Source organism: Prunus avium, chromosome 5, assembly GCF_965620075.1.
Source record: "Prunus avium chromosome 5, drPruAviu1.hap1.1, whole genome shotgun sequence".
Lineage (NCBI taxonomy): Eukaryota > Viridiplantae > Streptophyta > Magnoliopsida > Rosales > Rosaceae > Prunus > Prunus avium.
In genome coordinates this window covers 26,318,208-26,343,158 of record NC_142288.1, presented here as the reverse complement: position 1 = coordinate 26,343,158, position 24,951 = coordinate 26,318,208, and the positions used below count along the sequence as shown (strand labels likewise).

The 24,951-nt window shown below is 37.8% G+C and overlaps 5 protein-coding genes and 1 pseudogene across 6 annotated transcripts; 3 read left to right on the top strand and 3 right to left on the bottom strand.

Moving 5' to 3' along the window:
* Positions 1 to 1,383: 1,383 nt before the first annotated feature.
* Positions 1,384 to 4,376, top strand: LOC110766899 (putative apyrase 7). Its single transcript, XM_021970306.2, has 3 exons — positions 1,384 to 1,537; positions 2,360 to 3,577; positions 3,786 to 4,376. The coding sequence occupies exons 2-3, from the start codon at positions 2,455 to 2,457 to the stop codon at positions 4,298 to 4,300; spliced, it is 1,638 nt and encodes a 545-aa protein (XP_021825998.1). The 5' UTR covers positions 1,384 to 1,537; positions 2,360 to 2,454; the 3' UTR covers positions 4,301 to 4,376.
* Positions 4,377 to 4,449: 73 nt separating this feature from the next.
* On the bottom strand, positions 4,450 to 6,837 carry LOC110766901 (Sec14p-like phosphatidylinositol transfer family protein). The gene is made up of 6 exons (XM_021970309.2): positions 6,561 to 6,837; positions 6,126 to 6,278; positions 5,790 to 5,936; positions 5,433 to 5,585; positions 5,199 to 5,321; positions 4,450 to 4,635 (listed from the first exon to the last, which is right to left on the bottom strand). The coding sequence occupies exons 1-6, from the start codon at positions 6,690 to 6,692 to the stop codon at positions 4,558 to 4,560; spliced, it is 786 nt and encodes a 261-aa protein (XP_021826001.1). The 5' UTR covers positions 6,693 to 6,837; the 3' UTR covers positions 4,450 to 4,557.
* A 566-nt stretch (positions 6,838 to 7,403) lies between these two features.
* On the bottom strand, positions 7,404 to 9,405 carry LOC110766900 (plant UBX domain-containing protein 10-like). The gene is made up of 4 exons (XM_021970308.2): positions 8,421 to 9,405; positions 8,127 to 8,300; positions 7,819 to 8,019; positions 7,404 to 7,722 (listed from the first exon to the last, which is right to left on the bottom strand). Exons 1-4 carry the CDS (start codon positions 8,979 to 8,981, stop codon positions 7,495 to 7,497), a joined length of 1,164 nt encoding a protein of 387 aa, XP_021826000.1. The 5' UTR covers positions 8,982 to 9,405; the 3' UTR covers positions 7,404 to 7,494.
* A 3,574-nt stretch (positions 9,406 to 12,979) lies between these two features.
* LOC110766963 (NEP-interacting protein, putative (DUF239)) lies at positions 12,980 to 15,937 on the top strand. Its single transcript, XM_021970387.2, has 7 exons — positions 12,980 to 13,675; positions 13,853 to 13,939; positions 14,029 to 14,247; positions 14,337 to 14,501; positions 14,599 to 14,652; positions 14,734 to 14,880; positions 15,396 to 15,937. Exons 1-7 carry the CDS (start codon positions 13,253 to 13,255, stop codon positions 15,771 to 15,773), a joined length of 1,473 nt encoding a protein of 490 aa, XP_021826079.1. The 5' UTR covers positions 12,980 to 13,252; the 3' UTR covers positions 15,774 to 15,937.
* Positions 15,938 to 16,813: 876 nt separating this feature from the next.
* LOC110766837 (2-oxoglutarate (2OG) and Fe(II)-dependent oxygenase superfamily protein) lies at positions 16,814 to 20,461 on the bottom strand. Its single transcript, XM_021970234.2, has 9 exons — positions 20,211 to 20,461; positions 19,724 to 19,894; positions 19,206 to 19,368; positions 18,946 to 19,063; positions 18,721 to 18,790; positions 18,544 to 18,624; positions 18,207 to 18,263; positions 17,908 to 18,019; positions 16,814 to 17,631 (listed from the first exon to the last, which is right to left on the bottom strand). Exons 1-9 carry the CDS (start codon positions 20,418 to 20,420, stop codon positions 17,159 to 17,161), a joined length of 1,455 nt encoding a protein of 484 aa, XP_021825926.1. The 5' UTR covers positions 20,421 to 20,461; the 3' UTR covers positions 16,814 to 17,158.
* Positions 20,462 to 20,785: 324 nt separating this feature from the next.
* On the top strand, positions 20,786 to 24,951 carry LOC110766925 (cell division cycle protein 48 homolog; annotated as a pseudogene). The gene is made up of 9 exons (XR_015835724.1): positions 20,786 to 20,851; positions 21,469 to 21,634; positions 21,735 to 21,961; positions 22,078 to 22,835; positions 22,932 to 23,153; positions 23,266 to 23,337; positions 23,424 to 23,619; positions 23,704 to 24,063; positions 24,292 to 24,951. The product of XR_015835724.1 is annotated as a cell division cycle protein 48 homolog (transcript).

Here is a 24,951-nt window from a genome sequence, read left to right as displayed (position 1 = left end):
TATCTTCTTCATACACAAATTTAACTATGAAATAGTTGTTGTCTAAATCAATAAGGCTCATTGGGCCCTTGAGCGCCCACTTCTGGAGAAGACGAGCTCTTAGGAAAGTGAAAGCTAAGGGGCGACCCATGAGCTTGATAATCACTGCCGTACGCCAGGGCCGATACAACGCATTCTTGATTTTCTCAGAGAATTGGATTGAGGGAATCGTTCCTGATTTGATAGTAATATCATCATCGCCAATTTCCATTTGTTCTTCAGCCATACCAAAGTCTCCAGCCACTTTGTCTTTAAAGCTCATAGGAATTGGGGGCAGTGGGGGGGGGGAGGTAAATCAGAGTCCAATTCATCGATAGCCAAGACTTCTTGGGTGCGGGCGCGTTTTCCACCAGCAGATGGGCCATCCTTTGTAGGACCTTCAGCAGAGAAGACAAAATCAGTCATGGTTGGTGTTGCAGTGGGCGGCGATGTCGACGTTAGGTTTTGGAGGTGAGGCAGCAAAGAGTTGAAAAGGAAAGCAGGGGAGGCAGAAAGGTCAAGGCGCGTGGGGCGCGTTCTCTTCCATCAGTGTTGAATAACTTTACTTAGGGTTTTTTTTTTAATTGAAGGATTTTGGGGTTTTTTTCAGTCTAAGGATTTTGGGGTTCGACTCATGACATCCATAATTAAACAACAACGGCCAACGACCAAAGCTAATGCCATTCCATGAAAAATATATATTTTGTACTTTAAATCTTACTATAAATAAGTTGCTACACTCCGACCCTAATTTATTTCTTGTTCAATTTGCCAAACTTTCCCTCCTTTAAAACTCCTAATTTCCAATAAAAAGAAAAAAATGTGGTGCACCATTTTATGAAATATGATATAGGTCACATTCATGTAATAGTATGTTAACTTACTTGAACTTGGGAAAAATCATGAATTAGAAATTTGGAGAACACAAAAATACGAGTATGAGATCAACTACTTTTGTGAGCGAGCACAGTGGCGAACCCAATGCATGCCCAGGAAGGGCATGTGCCCCTCCTTAAATATTGTTGTATGGATATTTAGTTATAGTAAAATTATACAAATATTATGAAATTCCTCTTAAATTCTTAAATTTCCCTATTTTCTTTAGTTTTCTCTTTTATTCGTATATCTAAATTTCTTTTGAATTGCATATATTTTATTATTATGAATGAATTATTTATACAAAAAGTAACAATAGAGAAAGTGAAAAGAGTTTCAAATTTTAAATGTGCCCCCTCTCACTTAAATTCCTGGCTCCACCACTGCTCGAGCATATGAATTACTACTAGTGTACTACACATATATTTTGCAATTTTTATTATTAAATCACAATTTAAACGGAGCCCTGATCCAATACCCATAGGCCCATCCATGGCTCCCATATGGGCCCAAACCCGCTTAAGTAGTTTGTACAGTTGTACGTTGTGCACAGTTCCCCTTCTTCGGATTCATGTAGATGTAGTTCTTCTGAGGCAGCTGAGTAGCGATGTGAAGCTTCTTCACGCATTTTCAGTCGAACCAGGTAAGCTCGCTTTGCTTTTATTTCCTTCACGTGTATCTCTTATTGGGTGGTTGGTTTGATTCAGATCTCTTTGAATCATTTCCACATAATTTGCCTTTTCCTTCACGTCTCGTATTTGCCTTTTGAAATTGGCCTACTTTTCAATTCCAGATGCAGACATAATGATTTCCATATTAGTTCATTTTAGTTTGTGATGCCTATTTTAAGCTACCCTTTTGCCCATTTATTATTATTTTTTTTTTCTGGAGCACAAGGCAATGGCTTTGGGCTAAGCATGGCAGCTGGGTTGCATTCCTATGCCCTGTTTGGTATATAAGATTTTGTAAGGAAAGGAAAATACAAATAAAAGGGAATAAAAAAAAGATCAATCGTTAATTAGATTGTTATTAACCATTATGAGTCATAATTGTACAAGTACTATAATAGCATATGGAGAATGGATTGTTACTGGATGCATAAAAATAGTAATAAATTGTTGGCAAGATGAACCTTTCCTATATATAAGTACATATTTGTGCATTCAATGTTGATCTTGTATGTTTTCCAGCTATATATGCTAGTAACTGATTTTTCATACTGAGGTTTTGCTACTAAAATCGAAAGCATGGTCTTTTCTGCAGCTTTGGCTATTTCTCATTTGTTTTCATAAACTTAAGATCAGGAACTTTCTATCAATTAGGCCAAATTGAGTTATTCCTTGACCTTACAGTAGGCAGGGACTGCTAGCAATAAGGAAGTAGGAAGTTGATGGGTGGGTCTAAGGCTGTTGTTTGCTTTGGTATCACCTAATTGACTTGTAACATAACATTTAATATATTTCAGGAGTGGGTTTTGAATTTTGAGGGAACTTTGAAGGTGAAGAGAGAGTGAAAGAGCTGTTATTAGAGTTGGTATTTATTCATGTTAGTAATGCCTCTATGGAACCCAAATCTCCTTCAAAACTTAAGCTCTCAATCACGGGAATTGCTCAATACAAGCAGGCGTTGAGAACGAGTTTTATGGTTACAGTTATAATACTCATATTATTTGGTGCCTATTTTGCGTTTATACCTGGGAAAAGCCATAGTGTATCTAAAGGACCATATTATACGGTGGTTGTTGATTGTGGAAGCACGGGGACCCGAGTAAATGTGTACAAGTGGCTGGCAAGGGATGTAAGTAGTAAGGAATTGCCGATTTTGTTGTATTCTTATCCCAACAATTCAACTGATGGAATTCTTTGGAAAAGTTGTAAGTACCACTGTCTGCAAACTGAGCCTGGTTTGGATAAATCTGTCGGAAACTTATCGGGAGTAAGAGCATCTTTGGAACCATTAATTACGTTGGCAGAACATAAGGTTCCTTCTGAAAAACGCAGAGACACTCCCATTTTTGTTCTAGCTACTGCTGGACTAAGGAGATTGGCAATGAAGGATGCTAGGCGGGTATTGAATGACATAGAAGCTGTTGTAAAAGAACATACTTTTTTGTATAAAAAGAGTTGGATACGGGTGTTGAGTGGCCAAGAAGAAGCTTATTATGGTTGGGTGGCTCTAAATTATAAAATGGGTAGCTTTGGGAATCATTCAAGGTCACCGACTTTGGGACTTCTTGACTTAGGAGGTTCATCATTGCAGATTGTCGTGGAAGTTGATGATACAAGAGAAGATGCAAACTTAGTGAGATCAAAATTTGGTTTTGTCGAACGTGATATTTTAGCTTACTCATTGTCGGAATTTGGATTGAATGAAGCATTTGATAGGACGGTTGTTATGCTCAGCCATATGGAACAACTCAGAGAAAGTGCTTCTGGTATAGTAGAGATCAGACATCCTTGTCTTCATACTGACACTGTGCAAAACTATACCTGCTATGGTTGCTCCCAACAAAACGCTCCTGATCAGAAAAATGTGACCAGTCAAGTGCAAGAAACTAAATTTCCTTGTGTGTATCTGGTTGGAGCGCCAAATTGGGAGCAATGCAGAAGACTTGCTAGGGTTGCTGCTATCAATTCAAGCACAGCTGACACAGACCATAGAGCAAGGTCATGTTCTGATAATGGTAAGTATTACATTTGCTCCCCAGTTCAGCAGTTGAATTACAATTTTTTTCTTTCAAATATTTTGATGTTTGTTTATGCACTTTGACTCATCCAGTTATAAAAGGTCTTGTCTTTGTCGAAGATCACATACTTTCACATAGAAATTATCTCTATGCTCATGATTTTAGGATTCATATCACTATTGTAATTCCTTGCTCATGTTCACAGGGAGTGAAATGATAAATTTGACTGCTTTTGCTCACCCCAAAGCCCGCTTTCATGCACTATCTGGATTTTTTGCTGTTTATGACAAGTTGAATTTGAGCGCAAGAGCTACCTTGATGAAGATTTGGGAGAAAGGCCAGCAAGTATGCTCCAGATCATGGTCTGACCTAAGCAGTAATTCACAGAATGCATATTTTGCTTGGCAATATTGTTTTCGTGTACCTTATGTGGCATCGCTCATTGATGATGCCCTGTGTCTTGGTGACAAAGAGATCATTTTTGGTCCTGCGGATGTTACCTGGACATTAGGAGCTGCATTGGTCGAAGGAGAATATTTATGGTCAAGTCCTACTAGATCTCAAATTAGCATTTTAGCCCTAAATATGGAGGTTATATCCTCTCCCATTTTTGTACTTGTTTTACTTCTTAGTATTCTATTGATTGTATATTGTTGTCAAGTCAAGCTCCCCATGATAGGCAGGAAGAGCGCAGTAAGAGGACAGAAGATGATAGATTAGATGTTATGTACTCTTAGATTGCAATAGACAAATTTTATTCAATAACAATTCAAAGGCCAGAAATTGATTGACCATATACTACACGCTTTTCGTTGTTTCCTGTCGAGCAAAATTGGACTAGAACATATGAGTTTTTCTAACCCCCAAAATTATAAAGCTAAAAGTAAATATATTCTACTGGCAAAAGATAAACGCCATTTTTTTGTACAAAAAGAATTATACACTGGTACATCAAGTCAAAACTTGAGAGACATTTCTCAGTCTCTAAAATTGGCCGGCACCGTTGCATCTGTAAAATATTCCTTCCTGACAATCTCCACAGAGCAAAACCTCACCTTCAAGAGAAATACTTCAAATGAAACGGGAATAGTAGACAAGTAAACAAAAGAAAAATACAACAACAAAGTTGCACATTCACAATAAAGTTTATGGTAGAGGGCCTGCATCAGATATCAAATTTAAAATAGACACCTGACCTAAATTCCAATGATGGCTTTCAGAACTTGACTGACAGGCCACATTCACGAAAAATCTTAAGAAACTCTGTAGTGGATAATCTCAACCGTTTAACTATTGTGATGGAGTTAAAATAGAATGTACGAAATTTGAGCCCAAGCATGCTCATGGAATGGAATGCTAAATTAGGTGTTCACCACCACCACACCCCCCCTCCCTCCTTTCCCCTTTTCTTTTACTCTCACACAAGTAGGTGGAGAAGTTTTTAAAGCTCAAAGGAGCTGAGGTCTTCCATATATCCCCTGCTCCTCCCATATGCACATATTCACTAAAAGTATCAAATTTGAATGCAGTGCAAATGCAGTATGAAATTTCATTTTGACTAAATATATAGCTTTTGAACAAAATTATATGAAAGATTCGTCTATGATGGAATACATACCAACGAAGCATATGATTTTAACAAAGGCTTGGCCAGCTGCCAAATTGGCTTGAATATAAATGGAGCTTCCACAAAGAGGACTTGGCCCAATCGCTTTGGATAATAATAGTAGAAAACATCAAACTGCAATAGATTGGGAATCAACTCAAAATGAGCATCGTGAAATTTTCATGACAATTAATATCTATAAATAGCGCTGAAAAGGAAAATCAGCGGGTAGCTTCTAAAACGTACCAAAAATGTTATGAAACTTAAATCTGCATTCTCTGTACCGAAGCCTCGTAGGTCAAAGATTCCAAGTATGTCTTCTGTCCCTTCTGGAAGGGCACTCAATGCCTTCTCAATCAAAAACACGCAGAGCTTCTCATTCTCAGCATGATCATGCACCTATAACACATTGTTGTGCTGTTACCAATTAATCATACAAACTTTGATCTAAGCCAAAGGTAAAAAAATTGGTCACAATTTTCGAAAGGGGTTACCATTCTGGACTAAGATTGGTATGTAGCATCTCAGAATATTAAGATTATATGATATGCAAGACCAGACACATTTTCAGGCACAGTGCATAGCCAAAAGAATCAAACTTACAGCAGGAAGATGCTTAGAGGCATCCACTATGAGAACTGGTCTACCATTAACATCAAGAAAGTCATGTACATAAGCTTTTCCAGTTTCGGCTACACTCTTCACTGAATCGTGAGATAATTCAGACACCCCAAATTCTTCACGCCATTTCTATTACAGGATAAGGAAATACAAGGAAAAAAAAGAAACTATAATCATAAATGCATCAACATTTTCCAGATTTCCAGGAAAAAGAATCTAAAAAGAAATGAACATTCCAAAGTAAAATGCAAGCAACAGCTAATGCAGCCAACCAAAATATTGAGTCCTGAAAAACATGATTGAGCTAGAGGAGGATACAATTGCTTTAGTCAGTCTTTCAACGGATTTGTCGACGGAAAACTTGCGGTCCTTGAGAAACCAGAGGATCATATCCTCATCATCTCTTCCATTTTTGCCTACAGGGAGGCTTTGATGATCTTTCTCAAGCTTCTCCTTCACTTGCAAAACTAGCTGCAAAACCACCAAAGACCGTAACAAAACCACCAAAGTGTATATCTAGCTACGCAAAATACAATGCAAGCCACACATTTTGAAGAAGATTAAGAAATATAAATTGCTAAAAAAGTTTCAATCTTTATGTTCCTCAAAATGTGAACTAAAAATACAAACTTCAACACTCAAACATGCATATTAGAATCATATTTTACAACTTTCCTAGTCACTTTCCCACAATTTTCCGAGAACCCAAACAGATGCAGAGTTAGTGGTACTGGTAGATGCAGGTAACTTTACCTTGTGTGATTCGTTGGGGTCTAAGCGGCAGCTCCGAACAGAGAAGCTTCGAACTTGGGAGGATTTAATTTGATAGGAGCAATTGGAGAGAAAAGGAAGACGACGAAGAGGGTTGCAGATACGGAGCTCCATTTGTGTGAATTGAATGGTGTGAAACCGCTGAATCGGATCGCGGTTTTCGTAGGCGTTACATGAGGAGGGCGATGAGGCTGTCTGTCATAAGCGGCTCACGGTGACGCGACGCCACGTGGCTCACAAAAAACAAAACTATTGTCCTTGCACTGCAAGAAGGACTAATTGGCAAATATATTTCTCACTATTCACAAATAGTGAGAAATATACAATGTCGTTTCTGCTCCACTAAACGACAAAATAATCAAGGGTACTTTTGACGTTTCATATTTTATAAGATGTTGCACTACTCACGTGTGGTTTCCATCACACGTGTTCGAGCAAAGCGCGCGCCTTTCTTCTTCTTCTTCTCTCTCTCCCATAAGCTTGTTCTTCAAACTTTCAAAGTTTGTGTATTTTGCTTTTAGTTTTGATTAACTTAATCAGGTTTTTGTTATCAAGTGAGTGATTAACCGGTTGGTTTGATGGGTTTACTGTTTTTTTTTTCTTTTCTGAATTTCATTTCCAAGTAAGTTTGTGACCGTTGGATTTGTCAATGTCAGCAATTTCATGCTTCATTTAGACGTGCATTTAGTTTGTTATGTTAATGCAATTGTTGAAAGGTTTAAACTTTGAACTTGATATTCTCAGTAGACTTTGTTTTTGTTGGCACTTGACAGTGAGTGAAATTAATGAGATTGTCCCTTTTGGCATGGCCTCATCCAACCCTCCTGCTCCAATTGACATTTTCTAGCAGTAATTTTGATTACAAGGATGCCAATTTTGGTTTTCAGTAGTTGTGAAAATATAGAAAGAATTGATGTCACAGAAGTTCAAGAAAGAGGGTTGCTCTTGGATGCAGTCCAGCATCCTTGACTGTGATCCCCATTTGGTCAACCCCATAAACTCTTTTTGGGAAGCTTGAAATCAATCTGTAGTTTGCTATACCAGGGAGGCCTAATGAATCTATGTATCTGTAAATTGACTGCACTTTGTCTGTGCACAAGAAGCACTGCTCTCTTCTTTCCCCATTTGGAAACCTTATCAGTATCTGAAGAAAACAACAATGAAACAACCAAATTAACAATATAATTACTCTTTTAAAAAAAAAACTCAAAATGTGATGTTTTTGGCTCCAAAATCATACCTGTGCAGCAGCCTGAGGATCCTTCCCCCTATTTGCAACCTCCTTGTATTGAGTTTCTCTTGTACTAGAAGCCTCTTTGGTTTTTCCATACTGTTGTTTGGTAGGGTAGTTTTGAAGTCTCTCATTTTTTGCTTTGGTAGGAGCTTCTGCTGGTTTCTGAGCTCTGTCTGCTGGAGGTAGATTTTTTTGCTTCTCCTTTTCCTACAGAAATGGGCAAGAATGTTGGTTCATTGTCAACTTTCTGCTTCACTAGATAAAGTCTTGGACCTAAAGCATTGCATATATCATATGTATAGGCACAAACAAACCTTGTCTAACTGCAGAGCTGCAAGATATGCTGCATCTTGTTCTTCTCTTAGACGACGGTCTGCTATTATAGCTTCTGCCTGCTTGACCTTTGAACTACGAAAAGCCGACCCTTGTTCCTCCACAGTCCTCTGCAGAATCCCCACCAACTCAGTTGGGGAAATTGGTCCTTCCATCTAAACATGGACAAAGCAAAGAACAATAGTGATGGTTTAGGCATTCAATATGTATATCTGGAACCAATGGATGATTATTTAATGAAAAAAGTACTAAAATACTTTCAAGTTTCAACCAACCTGTCTTAGCACTGCTATGCTTTCACCAGGAGCAGGAGCTATAACCGCACAGAATGGAAAGCAAGAAGGGTTCATTGTTGCAGCCATTTGTAGACCTTCCCCTCTATCAGCAAGTGCTCCCCAGGAAACAAAGTTAGCATCAAGAAACTGCACCACCAGCTCTGAAGACAGTGTCTCCCTACAGAAAGAAGGTGTGAAGGGATGTTCCGGTGAGTGGAGATACATGAACAAGAACTTGTGTTCATCCTCCGCAATCTTTAAGGTCTCTATAAAATGGCAAGCATAAAAGAATGGATGCATGGTGCCATATTGCTGCTCAAAGCTAGGTAGAAAAGCTGATACATCTAGACCAATTAGGGGCTCTTCTGGATGCTGCGGTTGAAAGTTTGATGGTAGAGTTTGAGGTTTTCTTCCTCCTATTCCTATTAGGCCTCTACGATGACCCATGGCTCTTGAAAATCCTCCTATAATGCTTCTGGGAAGGCTTACCATCCGGCGAACAATCCCATTGCAAGAGGCCTCTCCTGCTGATCTTACGCCTTCCCTCATTGCCGATGACATAGTTAACTATCTACACTATCCCCCAAGGATAACAGAAATTTGGAAAGAAAAAGAAAACAAAGTAGAGTGTTGAAGTTGCTCTTTGCTTATTAGAGTGGTGATGAGATTAGTTGAACTTAAAATGTGGCTTTGTAAGACCAAATGAGATATATAGTTTATGAACAAACAAGCAGCAGTCAGTTTCATTGTTCCTTTATTTGATGAAAGTTCAATTGTAGAGATAAAAAAGAGCATTGTGGGAGAATGTGAAGATGCCTCTTCCTTTTTCAGGTTCTACAAAGATGGAAGCAGAAGGATGCTTTGCTTGTCAAGAAATCCACCGTTAATTGAGGAAGAGATGCATTCAATTTGATTGAAACAGACTATGGTGGACCGAGGATCCATCTTTTTATCCATCATTTCAGAGTCCAAAGAATTCATGCTCCTTGCAATGCCGATACGACGGACTAATAGTTTGTTCTCAGAATCTGTTCTTCCATGAATGTTTTTTTTCAATACCAACAAATCAAATCAATTGAAAACTGGAAATTGAAGGGCGAGAATTTTGGAATAAAGATAAAAGTTAAAGTGAATGTTATGTGTAAAATGAAATTAATTGGTTGGAGCATGCCTTTTTCATTAGTCAAGAACTGACAACTTGTTGCCAATATAGTCAAGGTAGCCCTTTTCCCAGATTAGCATCATTGTTAGCTTTAAAATGTCAAGATTAGTGACCAAAGTAATGAAAGTGTTTTCTGTACTTGAGTTGATTGATCATCTTCCAAGTCTTCCAGACCAGTTTTCTCTTCTTTCATATCTTTCAGGGTAAGTCATGATGTCAAGAAATCTTTTTGACCTCCAAAACACAAACCACAAACCGCATTAATTATTTTTATTTATAAAATGATTAAAAGAAAAAGAAAATCCAAAACCAAAATAAATTCAAACAGTGTGTTTGAAACTTTGAATGGTGGCTACCCATGTGACAGTGGAAGTCCCTACATGTATAATTGCATCATACCTTTGAAGGTCTCAAAGTATTGTGCTTTTTAAAAAAGCCAAATAATTTCCAGCTTTTCTTTCATATATAAATAGTGGAAAAAAAGATAGTAACAGCTCCTATGAAAGATAAAGATCACATGGTCTCCACATTCATCTGAGATTATGACCCATCATCAGCTTCAAGCTTCGAAGTAGGCACTAAGGTAGGTATAGTGCCTTATAGCTTCTGCATTATATAATCTGCAGGCACCACTATGTATCCTAGGCTATAAATGGACTGTCTTATGATGATGCTGAAGATTTTGGTCAAGAAAAATTAGGTGAATTTGCTAATTGGGTTATTATTTTTTTCTAATTTCTTATTAGCCTTTACTCTTAGAAACCAGACCTTATGGTGTAAGTAAGAATGTTATCCATTTCTGGTACCTGCAAATCTTAATCATTGAATAATCATATGATTATATTCTAATTCTTTGCTCATCATTCTTTTAAAACGGTATTTTCACAATTCACAAGAGAATCTACCAGCTGGGCGTGCCTTCTGCTACAAACTAGAAACTGCAGATGATGTAAGATTTAATATCAGTCATATCAGACCAAGATTGAAGAATTAGAGCAAATCCCAGTATAATATCAGAGCTAGCTCCAACAAAATTGCAGGGTAATAATATTTTTGCTTTTGCAAGTTGGCACCCTTTCAAAAAGCATACGGCAATGGCAGCCTTTCACGCCAAGAAGAAAAAAAGGTGACACAGTTTTATATAGTTTATGCCATGAAATGACATTAACTTTAATGGATTGCATAACCAACACAAATTTTAAAGAATATAATCCGTTCCCTGAGAGATCTTAGATAGCTTCAAAGTTCAAACATGTATGGATTCAGGCCATACTCTTTTTTTCTTCTTTTAAATTTGTAGATTATAGTGGGGCTGGAATCTGTTACTTTTCGAAAGGGGGCATGGTATGGTTGCCACTGGAACAACTTAATAATCTCAATGTGGTGATGTTGCTTTTAATGAGCGTGGGCTTAGTGTGGACCAATATTCATCAACTGGTTGCTGCAGAAGTTGTTGGGAGTGTGAGTGGATCTTTTGTGAAAAGAAGAGAGCATTAAAGATAGAATAGAAATTAGCAAACAGGGGAGGGGATGAGGCCTCAAGCTGAAAACTCGTGTGAAACGGAAAAAAGTTACCACGTATGATATACCGCGTGATTAGTAGGAGCATTTGAAAGTAGCAAGCAAGCACCATTGCCCAGGACCCTAAAAAGAGAACGAAGCACCAGGCTTGAGGGCCCATACCTTTCTGCCTCCCACAAGCTTTAGTGCCAACCAAGTTAATTATGGTTAATTACAAAAAATTACTAGGTGTAGGTAGGAATCTTTTAACTTTCCTATAATTAGGAGCCTTGTTAGACCTCAGTATGATTGATTACACATTAGAGTGGTATGCACATGTGGCTTTTTGCTGGCCCTTAATTACTTTTGGGGATCTTATTATATAGGTGATGGTACTCTCTTGCAGCATGAAACTAGAAAACCTATACTGATTTGGACATCAAGCTTTAGGCTGCTGTCAATTTCAATCACAGCTCTCTATTATCAGTATCGTGTGTGTTTATAATATGAGTTGATTAATAACACTATTAATAACACAGGAATAATAACTTCTTTTATTATTATCAAATAACTGATGTATTTATTGATATTATACCTTTTAAACACATATGTTTATAACACGAGTGAATTAGTAACACCACGTGTTACTGTTACGGAAAAGTTGAAAAACTTCCCATCTTTAAGGCCCTGGTGATGGAATGGTGCCCTCTTATAGCATTAAACTAGCAAAGGCAAAGCTAACCTTATTTGGAGATTAGGGTCAGTTTGAATCATCAAGCTTGAGGCTGATGCCACACTATCAATTCCAACAGTAAATTCTCTGCTACTATTGTCTTTTGGAGGCTTATGGGTTATATATGGCATCACAAATTGTCGGCATATGGGAATTTGACATGACATCAAATATAGATGGACCTACCTAATCAATATGCACCCTACGGCACCATTTTCCTTAGTAAATGTTGTATAGCCTAAATAAATTGGGGGTGAAGGTTATTACTGATGTTAAATCTTCACAAAATGGTTATTTAACAAGAAAATTTTTTTCTTTCAAATATGAGCTTAGTGAAGTTGGCTAAAGTATATGCACCCGAATTAAAATCATTTTCTAAACAATTTTTGTGCGTTTCTAGTTTGTTAAACCATCTATTTTCCATTGTTTCTAGCGGGCAAAAGCATTGACTTTTGTATTTTGGAGTGAATTGCAGAGCATTGACTATCTAATAAACAAACCAGAAAGCACAACAATTTAGCAAGTAAGATGCTGCTGAGAGCATAAGAGGCACATGCTGCAGAATTTTTTCTCAAACTTTTATCTGATCATTGCCTTAAGTCACACCAATTACAAAAGCATTTTCTTTTTTCTCCTCTGTCATAAGTATTTACAGGAATCTTTTGATTACCAATAATTTTATATATAGTCAAAAGATTTTACCCACTTGGGAAGTGGGAGGTTGGAATTTATTTATTTATTTTCATGGTCCATTTGAAATGATGAAATATACATATGATGGATGGTCCATTAGAAATTATAATGTGAGGTTGTGCACTACAACTGTTCCACTTCCTAGTGGTAACTGGTGAGAGCAATATGATATCATTTTATTTATTAAATCTCCAGAACATAGATCCATTAGAGGAAGGGAAATAATGAGACTGGAAAGATGCTGCAAGGGCCAAAATGGAATGAGCTGAAAACAAAAGATTCTTTCAGCCAAAAAAGAAGAAGGAAGAGAATCCAGAAGCTGTTAATTTTTAGAGATACTTGGCTTGGCTTAAGCTGTTAATTTGTAAATTAATTAACCTGAAACTTGAAGCACCCACTTTTCTGTCTCTCTTTCTTTGTGAAAAGAATTTAAAACCATTTTGACCGCAACCCTCTAAAGACTTAAACTTGGGAAGTACCAAGCCCCACCAATCCAAGTCTATTTTAATATGCTCATGCCTCAAATTTTCTTAGGTGTCAGAAACACAAAACCAAGCCCCAAGAATCTCTCTCCTTGAGAGTGTGTGTGTGTGCGTGTGAGAGAGAGAGAGAGAGAGAGAGAGAGAGAGAGAGAGAGAGGAGAGTTGTTTATATGTTGGAAATGGTGAGGCAGTGAATCAAAGTGATTAACTTGGCTGGCTTGGCAGACTTCATCTTTCATGGTTGCTTGTGTTTTGTAAGGACATGAAGGGAGATTATTCAGGTCCATGGACAAAACAGAAGAATGAAAACAACACACCCCCCTCATGTTGTTATGCAATTCAGCACACAACAAGAAGACAACAACAATGCATACAAACACAAACTGTTGTTGTTGTTGTACCAAAACAGAAACCTACTCCACTAAAACATTCCTCTAAACTGGCTCTTCCTCCTTGCCACAACCACACCAACACTTTCTCATTCGTTCCCATGCTTCTTGTTCTTTTATTTCTTGTTGCTTCTTCTCTCTTCACCCCTGCATTGTCACACCCAATTGTCTCAGATTCCGGCCGCCGCCTCTCGCCGGCCAATCAGACTTTTCGGCCCGGTTCAGAGCTGAACAAGTTGAGGGTTGTCCAATCATATTTAAAGAAGATCAACAAGCCTGCAGTCAAGACTATCCAGGCATTTTCCTTTTGTCTTTGATAGTGAACTTCTAAATGCTGCAAAAGTTCATCTTCTTCTTGTCTTCTTTTTTCTGTTTTTGTTTTTCATTTTTTCGAATCGATCAATAATTGTCCTCCATGAAATTTCAACCCAACATATTTAATGACTTGGGTTCCTGTTTATTTCTGTCCACAGAGCCCTGATGGTGATGTGATAGACTGTGTTCTATCTCATCTTCAACCAGCTTTTGACCATCCTGAGCTTAAAGGACAGAAGCCATTGGTAATTTCCATGAACTACCTACCCTTTTTCAAGTTTGGAAAGTTAATGCGCAATAAGTTTATATATAATTAAGGAACATGGTTCTACAGGATGAACCAGAGAGGCCCAAAGACAAAGGCCATAACAACACAGATACAGTGGGAGACAGTTATCAGCTGTGGTCAGATTCTGGTGAATCCTGTCCACAAGGAACTGTTCCAATCAGGAGAACAGCAGATAAAGACATTTTAAGAGCAAGCTCCATCAGAAGATTTGGAAGAAAACCAAGAAGAAGTGTGAGGAGAGACTCATCAGGCAGTGGCCATGAGGTTAGTGTTTTTCATCACAAAATTTAGAACTGGTAATAGTCAAACTGTCATTGACTAAATATTTTTATTTTTGTTTGGATTTTTGACAGCATGCAGTTGTGTTTGTAAATGGAGATCAATACTATGGAGCAAAGGCCAGCATAAATGTGTGGGCTCCGCGTGTGACTGATCAATATGAATTTAGCTTGTCACAGATTTGGGTAATCTCTGGTTCATTTGGCCATGATCTAAATACCATTGAAGCTGGATGGCAGGCATGTCTCTCAGATTTCAGATTTGTCTTACACAAATTAAATTTCCCATTTTTTTTTTCTTCTCAAATTTTAAAAGCAATGATTTTTTTTTCTTCAGGTTAGCCCAGAGTTATATGGAGACAACTACCCTAGATTCTTTACATATTGGACAGTAAGTTTTTATTAGAATACTTGTTTTTCTCTTCTGCCTATAAAATGAAAGAGGTGCTAATTTGATGCTTATAATATACAGACAGATGCATATCAAGCCACTGGATGCTACAACTTGCTTTGCTCTGGCTTTGTCCAAACTAATAACAAGATTGCTATTGGAGCAGCAATCTCTCCAAGGTCTTCTTATGGTAACAGACAATTTGACATTGGCTTGATGGTTTGGAAGGTGAGAGTTTTGGTCAAAATTCAAATGATTTATATTCAAAGCCAAAAAAAGACAAATTTAAATCAAATCAATATCATGAGAATTCAGTTTGCTGTCTTTAGGTTTAAGGTAGTTTGTTTTGGTTGGTCGCAACCCAAAAAAAGAAAATTCTGCTATTCCCCATATTTTTATATTTAAAGACTAATAATATTCTTTCACTTCCCCAAGGTTAAACTTTTTTTTTTTTTTGATGAGACCCAAGGTTAAACTTTGCTTCTTTACTTCATAATAGGGCATTTCTATTACTTTATTTATTGTTTTTTTTCCCTTTCACTTGCATGAATGATTGTGTGGATGCTTTTTACTTCTAGATATAATCTGCAGAACCAGATAATAAGACAGTAAATTAAAACCCATCATGTAAGGGACAAAAACTCATCATTATGCAGTCAAAAGACGATGCAAGACAAATAACCTAATGGATTACAACCAGATTGATCTAACAAAGTTACCAACATGTAATTATGATATTGCAGGATCCAAAGCATGGTCACTGGTGGCTAGAATTTGGTAATGGCCTACTAGTTGGATATTGGCCTGCATTCTTGTTTAGTCACCTGAGGAGCCATGCAAGCATGGTGCAATTTGGAGGAGAAATTGTAAATAGTAGATCAATGGGATACCACACATCTACACAAATGGGGAGTGGCCAATTTGCAGAAGCTGGATTTGGAAAAGCATCTTACTTCAGAAATTTGCAAGTAGTTGATTGGGATAACAACCTACTTCCTCTTACAAATCTTCACCTCCTGGCTGATCATCCAAATTGTTATGATATAAGACAAGGACGAAACAATGTATGGGGGACTTACTTTTACTATGGAGGCCCTGGAAGAAATGTAAGGTGTCCATGAATATAACAGCATAGTACAGAAAGCAACCTGTCTTGATTTTGATTTTTTTCATTTTGGGGCATTTATTATTTTTTTCTTTGTAGGCCATAACAAGGGTTTTGTTGTATTTTACAGTCCTCATATAAAAAAAAAGTGTGTTCTATCTATTCAAAACGTTTAGCACCCTCTCACTGGGACTGGGACCATGTCAATTTGAGGACAGAGAAAGTGTTGTGGTTTGGAAAACCCATACAGCTTTAGAAGTTGAAAACTTTCTTGGTCTGAAGCAAAGCAAAATGCATGATATTTTAGTGGCAAAGCATCCTTATTCTAAGGCCAAGCATGTGGGGAGCAACAAGGACACAAACTTTAAAAGAATCCAGCACACATAACCACTTTAAGTACTCTCAACCCTTTTCTGACTTTATAATATCATAGACATATCCTACCTTATAACCCCGTTTTCTAAATCCTCAAGTAAATACAAGAATCTCAGTTTCCGCAATATATAATAAATATTTGTTGATATTAACGTAGAGTCGTCAACCCCAAATTGTATTTAAATAGTTGAAATCTGCACTTCCAGCCAAGATTTTGCTCCTAGCAGCAGATTTTGTCCTGTTTCATTGTTGATGACCACAGAGTCTACCCATTTGAATCAGGTGTTTTCTAGAAAATGCCTTAAAATCACTTCAGCATGTATTTGTGGTAAAGTAGGGAAAACAGAGAAACAGGGGACAAAGCATAAAATTTTATGCGAAGCTGAAGGCTTAAACTTAAAGCAGAGTTGTAGGCGTATTGCAGAATAGTTCTGTCAATGAAGACCAAGGAAAAGCACTAAAAGACGCTTAGCTTGAAAGCAAAGAAACCAGAAGAAAAATGAGACATTTCCTTTTGGTTTGTTTTACTTTCGCAGGTCCACATTGATTCCGGGGACAGATGAATCATGAAACGCGTTAAAAGAATGTCCCGCTTTCTTTTCTTTTTTTTACCATATTAAACATCACTCAAACATAATGCAATATTCAAACTAAAAGCAAGATGTGAACTGCTTTATCATAAAAACAAAAACAAAAAATCAAATATCATTAAAATAGAATGATACAAAGTGGATTCACCGACTCAGCAGAGTTGTTCAAACTTCATTGAGACAATAAGAATCAGCCAACTTCAAAGGCAAATACTATGCACAGGGATGCAACCACCATGGTTGCTATTAGGATCTCACAACCAAAAACCAAACCTTCATAAGCCAAATAGGCAGTGCTTCAGGAGATTTATAATATTGGCGTTTGGCCAACACAAAGATAGGTCAAGATGCACCTTCAAAATATATTGAGAACCAGTAGCTCAACCATGGACATTTTGTAGCAGAGTATCGTTCTCGCAAGTCTGTTAATCATTGTTCACTTTAGACGGGAATCATCTTCTGCTATTTGAACGCCCATGAATTCTGCAACAGCAAGTTCTATAAATTTAATAAGATCTTCAGGATTGCAGACTTGAGAACTACAAGTTCCTATGACGTCCAAGTCCCTCATATCATCTATCCAAGCATTCTTTGTAGCAGAACTCCAGTTCTGTTGCATGTGTACCATCCCATATGTTTTTCCCAAAAATGTACACAGTTTAAAGAACTCGGGATCCTTTAAGGTTTCACGAAAATCCAAATGAAATCCATGACTTCCTGTCAAATCTTCTACAGATTTTATATTCAATGCCATTTTCTGAATAGATGCAAGGTTGAAAGTCAAATGCTGAGCTATTGGGGATAAATTCCAAGTGTGATTTCCATTCTTTCTAGCGAGATAATGAAGTTGGATATAGTTGGCTAAGGACAACCGTGCTAGGAAGATTAAGAAATCATTGAAGTTCATGCCTGCATTAAAAAGAGAGAATTAGTATGCAGTATAGGATTTTTCATTCATTTTGTTTCCCCTAAAAAAAAGATCCATCTTCCTCTTTCAGGTGCTTGAGTTGACAATGGCCGAATTCAGCTAATAATTCAGTAGTTATGATTATGAAAAAGTCCCTGGCTTAGCCACTTAGGAAATCTAAACAAGCTTAGGTTAATGTATGCCCGCCTTTTAGAAGATTAGGATACCGTGACATTAAAGTACTGAATTTAAGCATTCTCCAAAACTTTATACTCTACCTGTATTAGCGGCAAGGTTGCGTTGGCAGAGACCTTCAAAGTCATCACATATATCCTTGATGTCTTCTATGTACTCCTTAGCCTCGTTGTAGTCCCTCAAGAGCAAATCCCACTACAATTAATGAGATAAATGTTAGTTCCACTAGAACATTGGCTTCATCACTGTTTAATGGAATAGCAATGCAGCTAAAGCAATGCTAAGCGCACAGACAGAGAAAAAAGGGATTTGATTTATTTCGCCCCAGTTGCAATGGATTCGTTTTAATACATGAGGTACTTGGCAGTAATGTTCCTCTTACCACCCAACGGAGATTATAAGCGTTCAACCAGTTGTGGTTTATTGAAATTGTATCTTCCTGAAAGCATTATGAACACAAATAAGATGATAAGTTTTCATTCCAGGCCAAGAAGAAAAGGATAAGACATTTTACCATTAAGATATTTTCATTTTGTTCAAGTATATAGTCAAGTACTGCTGTTATTTTTTTTTTTCCCCTTATTTTACATAGTTGAACTTCACATAGAGAGTGATTTATTTGGACAGCCTTTCTAAAATCAATCACATGCTTTCAGACTTTTATTTTATGTATCGAAAAATCCAAGCATGAAAAAAACTTGAAGAAATAGAAGACATACCAAATTATGAACTTGATGATACCATCCGCTAGGCACAAAGATAATCTCATTTTGCTCTTGAGTGCACTCCAACCAGATAGTCTACTTAAGAGAAGAATATAAATTTCAAACACAAGGAAAGTAGCAAAATAAAGATAAAATGAATTGACAAAAAAAAATTGAAGATTGATGATTTACCTCTGCAAACCCAGAAATCTTAGTTTCATTAACATCATCAAAGATATTATATACACAGCTTTTCATATTCCTGAGAGAGAAAAAAGGGGGGAGGGGGGTGGAAGGGAAGAGAGAAAGTCGTATAAGAAGAGAAATATGCACTCTTTTTATCAAACCAATGAACAAATCAAATGTACCAACATAGATCTCTCTGATTATTATTAGTGTGAGAAACTGTAACCATGCCTGTCAAACACAAGATGACTTTGAGAAGGAGACAGGAAAAGCCACCGTTTTTTGCCGCACACATTGGCTGACCAGCTATATGACCTAAAAACATCAGCATGAAAAGGAGTCCAGGTGCCTGCATAAAGATGAAATGTTAGGTAGTTCCATGTGGGTTAAACTAAAGAAAGTGGAAGCTAAATCTCTGTTAAAGAAATTGACTTAGATGACATCCATGATTAACAAAAAAGTGAATGTGTCTATCACAAATATGCTCGAACCTTTTGCTCCCATGTAAACAAAACGATAATCAGAGCAACTTATTTCGTTATTTTCTGAGTAAATGTTGGGATCATTATGCATATGATAATTGTCAAGATATATGTTGAGCCAATCATCACAAAAGAACACCGGAGTTGTGTATGCTTCATATTCTGGGTACTCCTGGAGATCAGAATACAATAGGACGATAGAACAAGTGAGGCGACTGAGCTGGAAACTTTTCACATATTAAACATTGACTAGATACAATGATATGGGCAAAGTGACAGACTATCAAAGCTGACATGTCCCGAACATACATCTTGTTTTTTTTTTTTTTTTGGAGCAAGTAAATAAACTTATCAAACATAGAGACTCAAATTCCACATACACCTGAAGCAGACAGTAGCAAAGACGAAGAAAGCAACAAGTCACCAAGAAACTTATCCTTTAACTTAGCATTAAAATGCCACAACTAACTCCTCAACTGCCCATAGTTATAAATCCCTATCAATAAAGAGTGGATTCTAACTTGTACCTTTACAAAATGCCAGTCCTTCAAATATAGCGACATCTTGCTCATAGCTGAATGACTTGAAGCATTGCCATGCTCCTGCATGGGGTCCCCAAGCCATTGCTCAACAAATTCTGCAACAGTCATTTCCAACCTCTTCTGATCTGTGAATTCTCTAGTACCACAATCTGCAACCTAAAAGTAGCAAAATGTCACATCATCTTTAAAAGGTAGAGAGCAAACCCAGACTAGCATGGTCATATATAGATCAAACATAAAAAGCCTGAACCTTTAAACCATTTATTCAACTCCAAACCCACAGAAAACAAAACAAACCAAAAGTAAGGGGTAGTGGGTTAGCTAATATCTAATAACCATTGTCAATCTTCCTAATTATGATGAATTCCTCTAATATACTTCATTGAAATCAGCTTCATGCTGAAGCTCCCAGTGTAACCAACCAAAGAAAAAAGAGTAAAAACTTCAACTTTGTGCAAGAAATTATAAGTACCTGAACTTTGGATTTCCCAAAATGGGTAGCGAAAAATTGAAGATTGGGCTGGCCATTGTCAGTGACCCAGTCTCTGCAAGCCCTCCAATCGTCCATGAGACCTGTGAGCACCACAGGCTGGTTTTTCTCCATGTACCTCTCCACAAACTCATGGTAACTCAGCTCTTTCCCATTCACCTTCTCAATTTGCCCGCCAATTTTGATACCCATATTTTCTTCTCTCAGCTTAGGCAAACTTCGCCGAGTGTATTCATTTCATGCGTTCGGTTTCTGTGCGCGCCCTATTGATTTAGGGAAGAAGGCTTACGCTGGGCCGGGTCGGGCCCAAAGTACTTTTATTGCGGCATGTTGGGCCCAATAAAAATGTTGTCCAAAAGCCCAAAGTCAACAGCCGACGTGGCCTCTTGCATCGCGGGCCACGTGGGCGGAGATATATCTTTACCCGCACGTAACCCAAATAAAATCTCCTAGCCCTAAACTGAATAGGCTTTTCATTCTCTTCAACGAGATTTGAAACTCACAAAACCTTTGGTTGACGAAGAAAAGCACAAGAAAGCAAACTAGAAGCAACGACAATGGCGGCTCCGAGTTCATCTGCTCATGATCAATCTCAGCCCTCTTCTTTCTTCTTCTTCGGACCCGTACGTATTCCTAGTCATATGTTTATAGCTATTTTTGTTTCCTGCGAAAGGTTTCTAAAATAAGCTAAGTTTAAATAAGACAAAATGGTGCAGCGCCTCCAAATAAGAACAAGCTGGATAACATTTTTTTTCTACCTCTCCAATCGGAAGAGGCAAACTTTAATTGTCTGTACTAACTAAACAATTTAAGGCTTAAAGTGGACTTTTAAATCATTTTCTCTTTAAATTTTTAGTGACAAAGATGTGATTTTTCGAGAGTAATCGTGTGTGTGTGGGGGTGGGGGGTTTTCTGCTAAAACTTTAATCACAAAGAGAAGAGAATTTAGAAGTTTTCTGGGCTCTGTATATGCGCTATGTAACTATGTTGATTGTTGCGTTTGAGTTTTCTTGAACTCGAAAATTTTAACCAAAAGAGTCGCTTTTTTTTTTGCCACAAGAATTTCTTGTATTTCGGGATTCTAGTTTTGAATGAGATAGTTGGAGTATTTGTATGCAAATTGATGATTGTTCTTGTTAGCCGAGTTTTTTATGATGGTTCAGAATTAATTGTTGTCAAAATATGGATCATATTAATTCTATGTCCGGAAGAGTAATTAAAGTATTTGTGTCCAAAACAGAAAAATTAACAAGAAGGATTTTTCCACTGCAATTTCTGAACGCAAGCAGTCTCCGAATCGACTTGTTGTAGATGAAGCTGTCAATGATGATAACTCTGTGGTTTCCTTGCACCCTGCTACAATGGAAAAGCTTCAGCTTATTTATGGAGACATTGTTTTAATTAAGGTAATTTTGCTTTCCTATGTTTTTAATAGAGTAAATGCCAGTAATTTCAATCTCTAAATGCCTGGAATTTAAATGTCACTTACTTTTTGGGGGCATACAGGGGAAAAACCGAAGAGACAGTTTGTATTGATCTTGCTGATGACGAATGCGAGCAACCGAAGATCAGAATGAACAAAGTTGTGCGAGCTAATCTTAGGGTTTGTATTGCAGATGTTGTGTCTATTCATCATAGCCCTGATGTCAAGTATGGAAACCAGGTTCACATCCTTCCAATTGATGATACAATTGAAGGAGTGACTGGAAACTTGTTTCATGCGTATTTGAAGCGTGAGTTTTCTCTTTCAAATTTAATCCTTTGTTGACTGTGTCATACAAAAATCTTTTGTTGCAATTAAGCTTTGTGCTTCTGTGCATGTCTATTAACATTCATACTGGTTTTGCAGCATACTTCGCAGATGCATACCGGCCTGTGAGGAAGGGTGACCTTTTCCTGGTTAGGGGTATAATGAGAAGTGTTGAGTTCAAGGTCATGGAGACAAACCCTGCTGAGTACTGCGTTGTTACACCAGATACTGAGATTTTCTGTGACAGAGAACCTATCAAGCGTGACGATGAGGAAAGATTAGATGATATGAGATATGATGATGTTGGAGGTGTTAAGAAGCAAATGGCTTAAATGCGTGAATTGGTAGAACTTCCTCTTAGATATCCACAGCTCTTCAAATCAATTGGAGTGAAACCCCCTAAAGGCATTTTGCTTTATGGCCCACCCGGGACTGGCAAAACTCTGATTGCAAGGGCTGTAGCTAATGAGACTGGTGCATTCTTCTTTTTGATTGATGGACCTGAAATCATGTCAAAGATGGCTGGTGAGAATGAAAGCAACTTGAGGAAGGCATTCGAGGAAGCAGAAAAAGAATGCACCCTCAATCATTTTTATTGATGAGATAGATTATATTGCTCCAAAGAGGGAAAAGACCCATGGTGAAGTGGAAAGCGTATAGAATCTCAACTTCTTACTTTAATGGATGGCCTTAAGTCTCGTGCACATGTTATTGTCATGGGAGCTACGAATAGGCCAAACAGCATTGATCTTGCTCTGAGGAGATTCGATAGAGAGATTGACATTGGTGTTCCAGATGAAGTTGGAAGATTGGAAGTTTTGAGAATCCATACAAAGAAGATGAAACTTGCAGATGATGTAAAAAAATTTCACTGGCTTTTCCTATCACATAGTTTTGTGTTTTACTGCGGCAACAGTTTCTGATGCTTAGTTGGCGTTCTGTTACACTTACAGGTTGATCTTAAAAGAGTGGGAAAAGATACTCATGGTTTTGTTGGGGCAGGTCTTGCTGCTCTCTGCTCAGAGGCTGCTTTTCAGTGCATCCGGGAGAAAATGGATGTCATTGACTTAGAAGACGATACGATTGATGCTGAGGTGTTGAATTCCATGGCTGTGACGAATGAACACTTCCAGACTGCATTGGCCTCTACAAATCCTTCAGCCTTGAGAGAAACTGTGAGTCTAAAATTTTATAAATTTAAAAGAACCAAGCTTCAATTGTTAACTTGCTACTGAGAAAATCTTTGGGGGCACTTGAGAATGACAAGTTCTTTTCTCGGTTTTGCAGGTTGTGGAGGTACCTAATGTCTCATGGGATGCCATTGGTGGCTTGGAGAGTGTCAAATGAGAACTTCAAGAGGTTTGTGATTCAGTTTTATCTCTTTCTTCTTTACATATATAATTTATTTGGAGAAAATTTCATACTAATTCTTTCACCTCTGGCAGACTGTCCAATACCCCGTGGAGCATCCAGAGAAGTTCGAAAAATTTGGCATGTCACCTTCTAAAGGTGTTCTCTTTTATGGATCACCTGGAAGTGGTTCGGAGAAAGTGAGGCAAATGTGCGTGAGATCTTTGACAAGGCTCGCCAGTTGCTCCTTGTGTTCTTTTCTTTGATGAGCTGGACTCAATTGCAACTCAGGTACTTAAGATTTTCTTTCTACTTTCTATCTTAAATCAACAGTTTTCGGCCTGAACTAACTCTAAAACCCCCTCCCTCTGTCAGCGTGGCAATTCTGTAGGAGACGCCGGTGACGCTGGAGATAGAGTCTTGAACCAACTTCTAACTGAAATGGATGGAATGAATGCAAAGAAAACCGTCTTCATCATTGGGGCAACAAACAGGCCAGACTTTATCGACCCGGCATTGCTCAGGCCTGGACGTCTTGACCAACTGATCTACATCCCACTCCCAGATGAGCCTTCTCGCCTTCAGATTTTCAAAGCATGCTTGCGGAAGTCACCCATCTCTAAGGTTATTGACCTTGCAGCTCTTGCCTGTTATACACAAGGTTTTAGTGGTGCAGATATCACTGAGATATGTCAACGTGCCTGCAAGTATGCCATTAGAGAAAACATTGAAAAGGTAAGAGGTTTTCTCCTGCTAGAGTTAGTTTTGTTTGCCGCATATGCTCCTTAAAAGGTTATTGTTTTGTAAGATAGAAAATATTTTAAGTTTCCTTCACACACAAGAAACGAATTGCAGCATAAACAGGATTCATAGATGCTTGATGAAACTTTATTCTAAATTTTTTATGCATCACATGAGAAATTCCATACTCATTTTTTTGTTTCCTCTTCAACCAATTTCTAGGATATTGAGAGGGAGAGAGAAAGGAGAGAGAACCAGAAGCTATGGAAGAGGATGGCATTGAGGAAGAGGTACATGAGATAAAGCCAGCTCACTTTGAGGAGTCAATGAAATATGCCCGCAGAAGTGTGAGCGATTCAAGCATCAGGAAGTACCAGCAATTTGCTCAGACTTTACAGCAATCTCGTGGTTTTGGATCCGAGTTTTGATTTTCGGAACAGACCAACAACACTGCAGGAGAAGCTCCATTTTCTTCGGCCACAGCTGCTGCACCTGCAGATGATGCAGATGATATCTGTACAGCTGAACTATAACCAATGATGCTGATCTGTACAGATGATCTTTGATGGGGAAGAAGAAGAAGCTTGATGCTTTTCTTACTACTATATACATTTTGTTCATCTATCATTTAAATATTTGGATTTGTATTAAAAGTAAATATAATTTAACACCAGATGAGATGAAATGTAGCATGCCTAATTTTTTGGTCATGTGGGATGGCCAATTCCATGCATGCATAGTGGACCCTACAACTTTACAAGCTTACCTCTACTGTATATACAAAACTCTATAAAAGTCCCTCATGAATCATGATCTGCACTGGGAATCTTTGATTTCTGCTTTTCATAAAAAAGTAATGAAAACCAACAGACTGGATCTCAG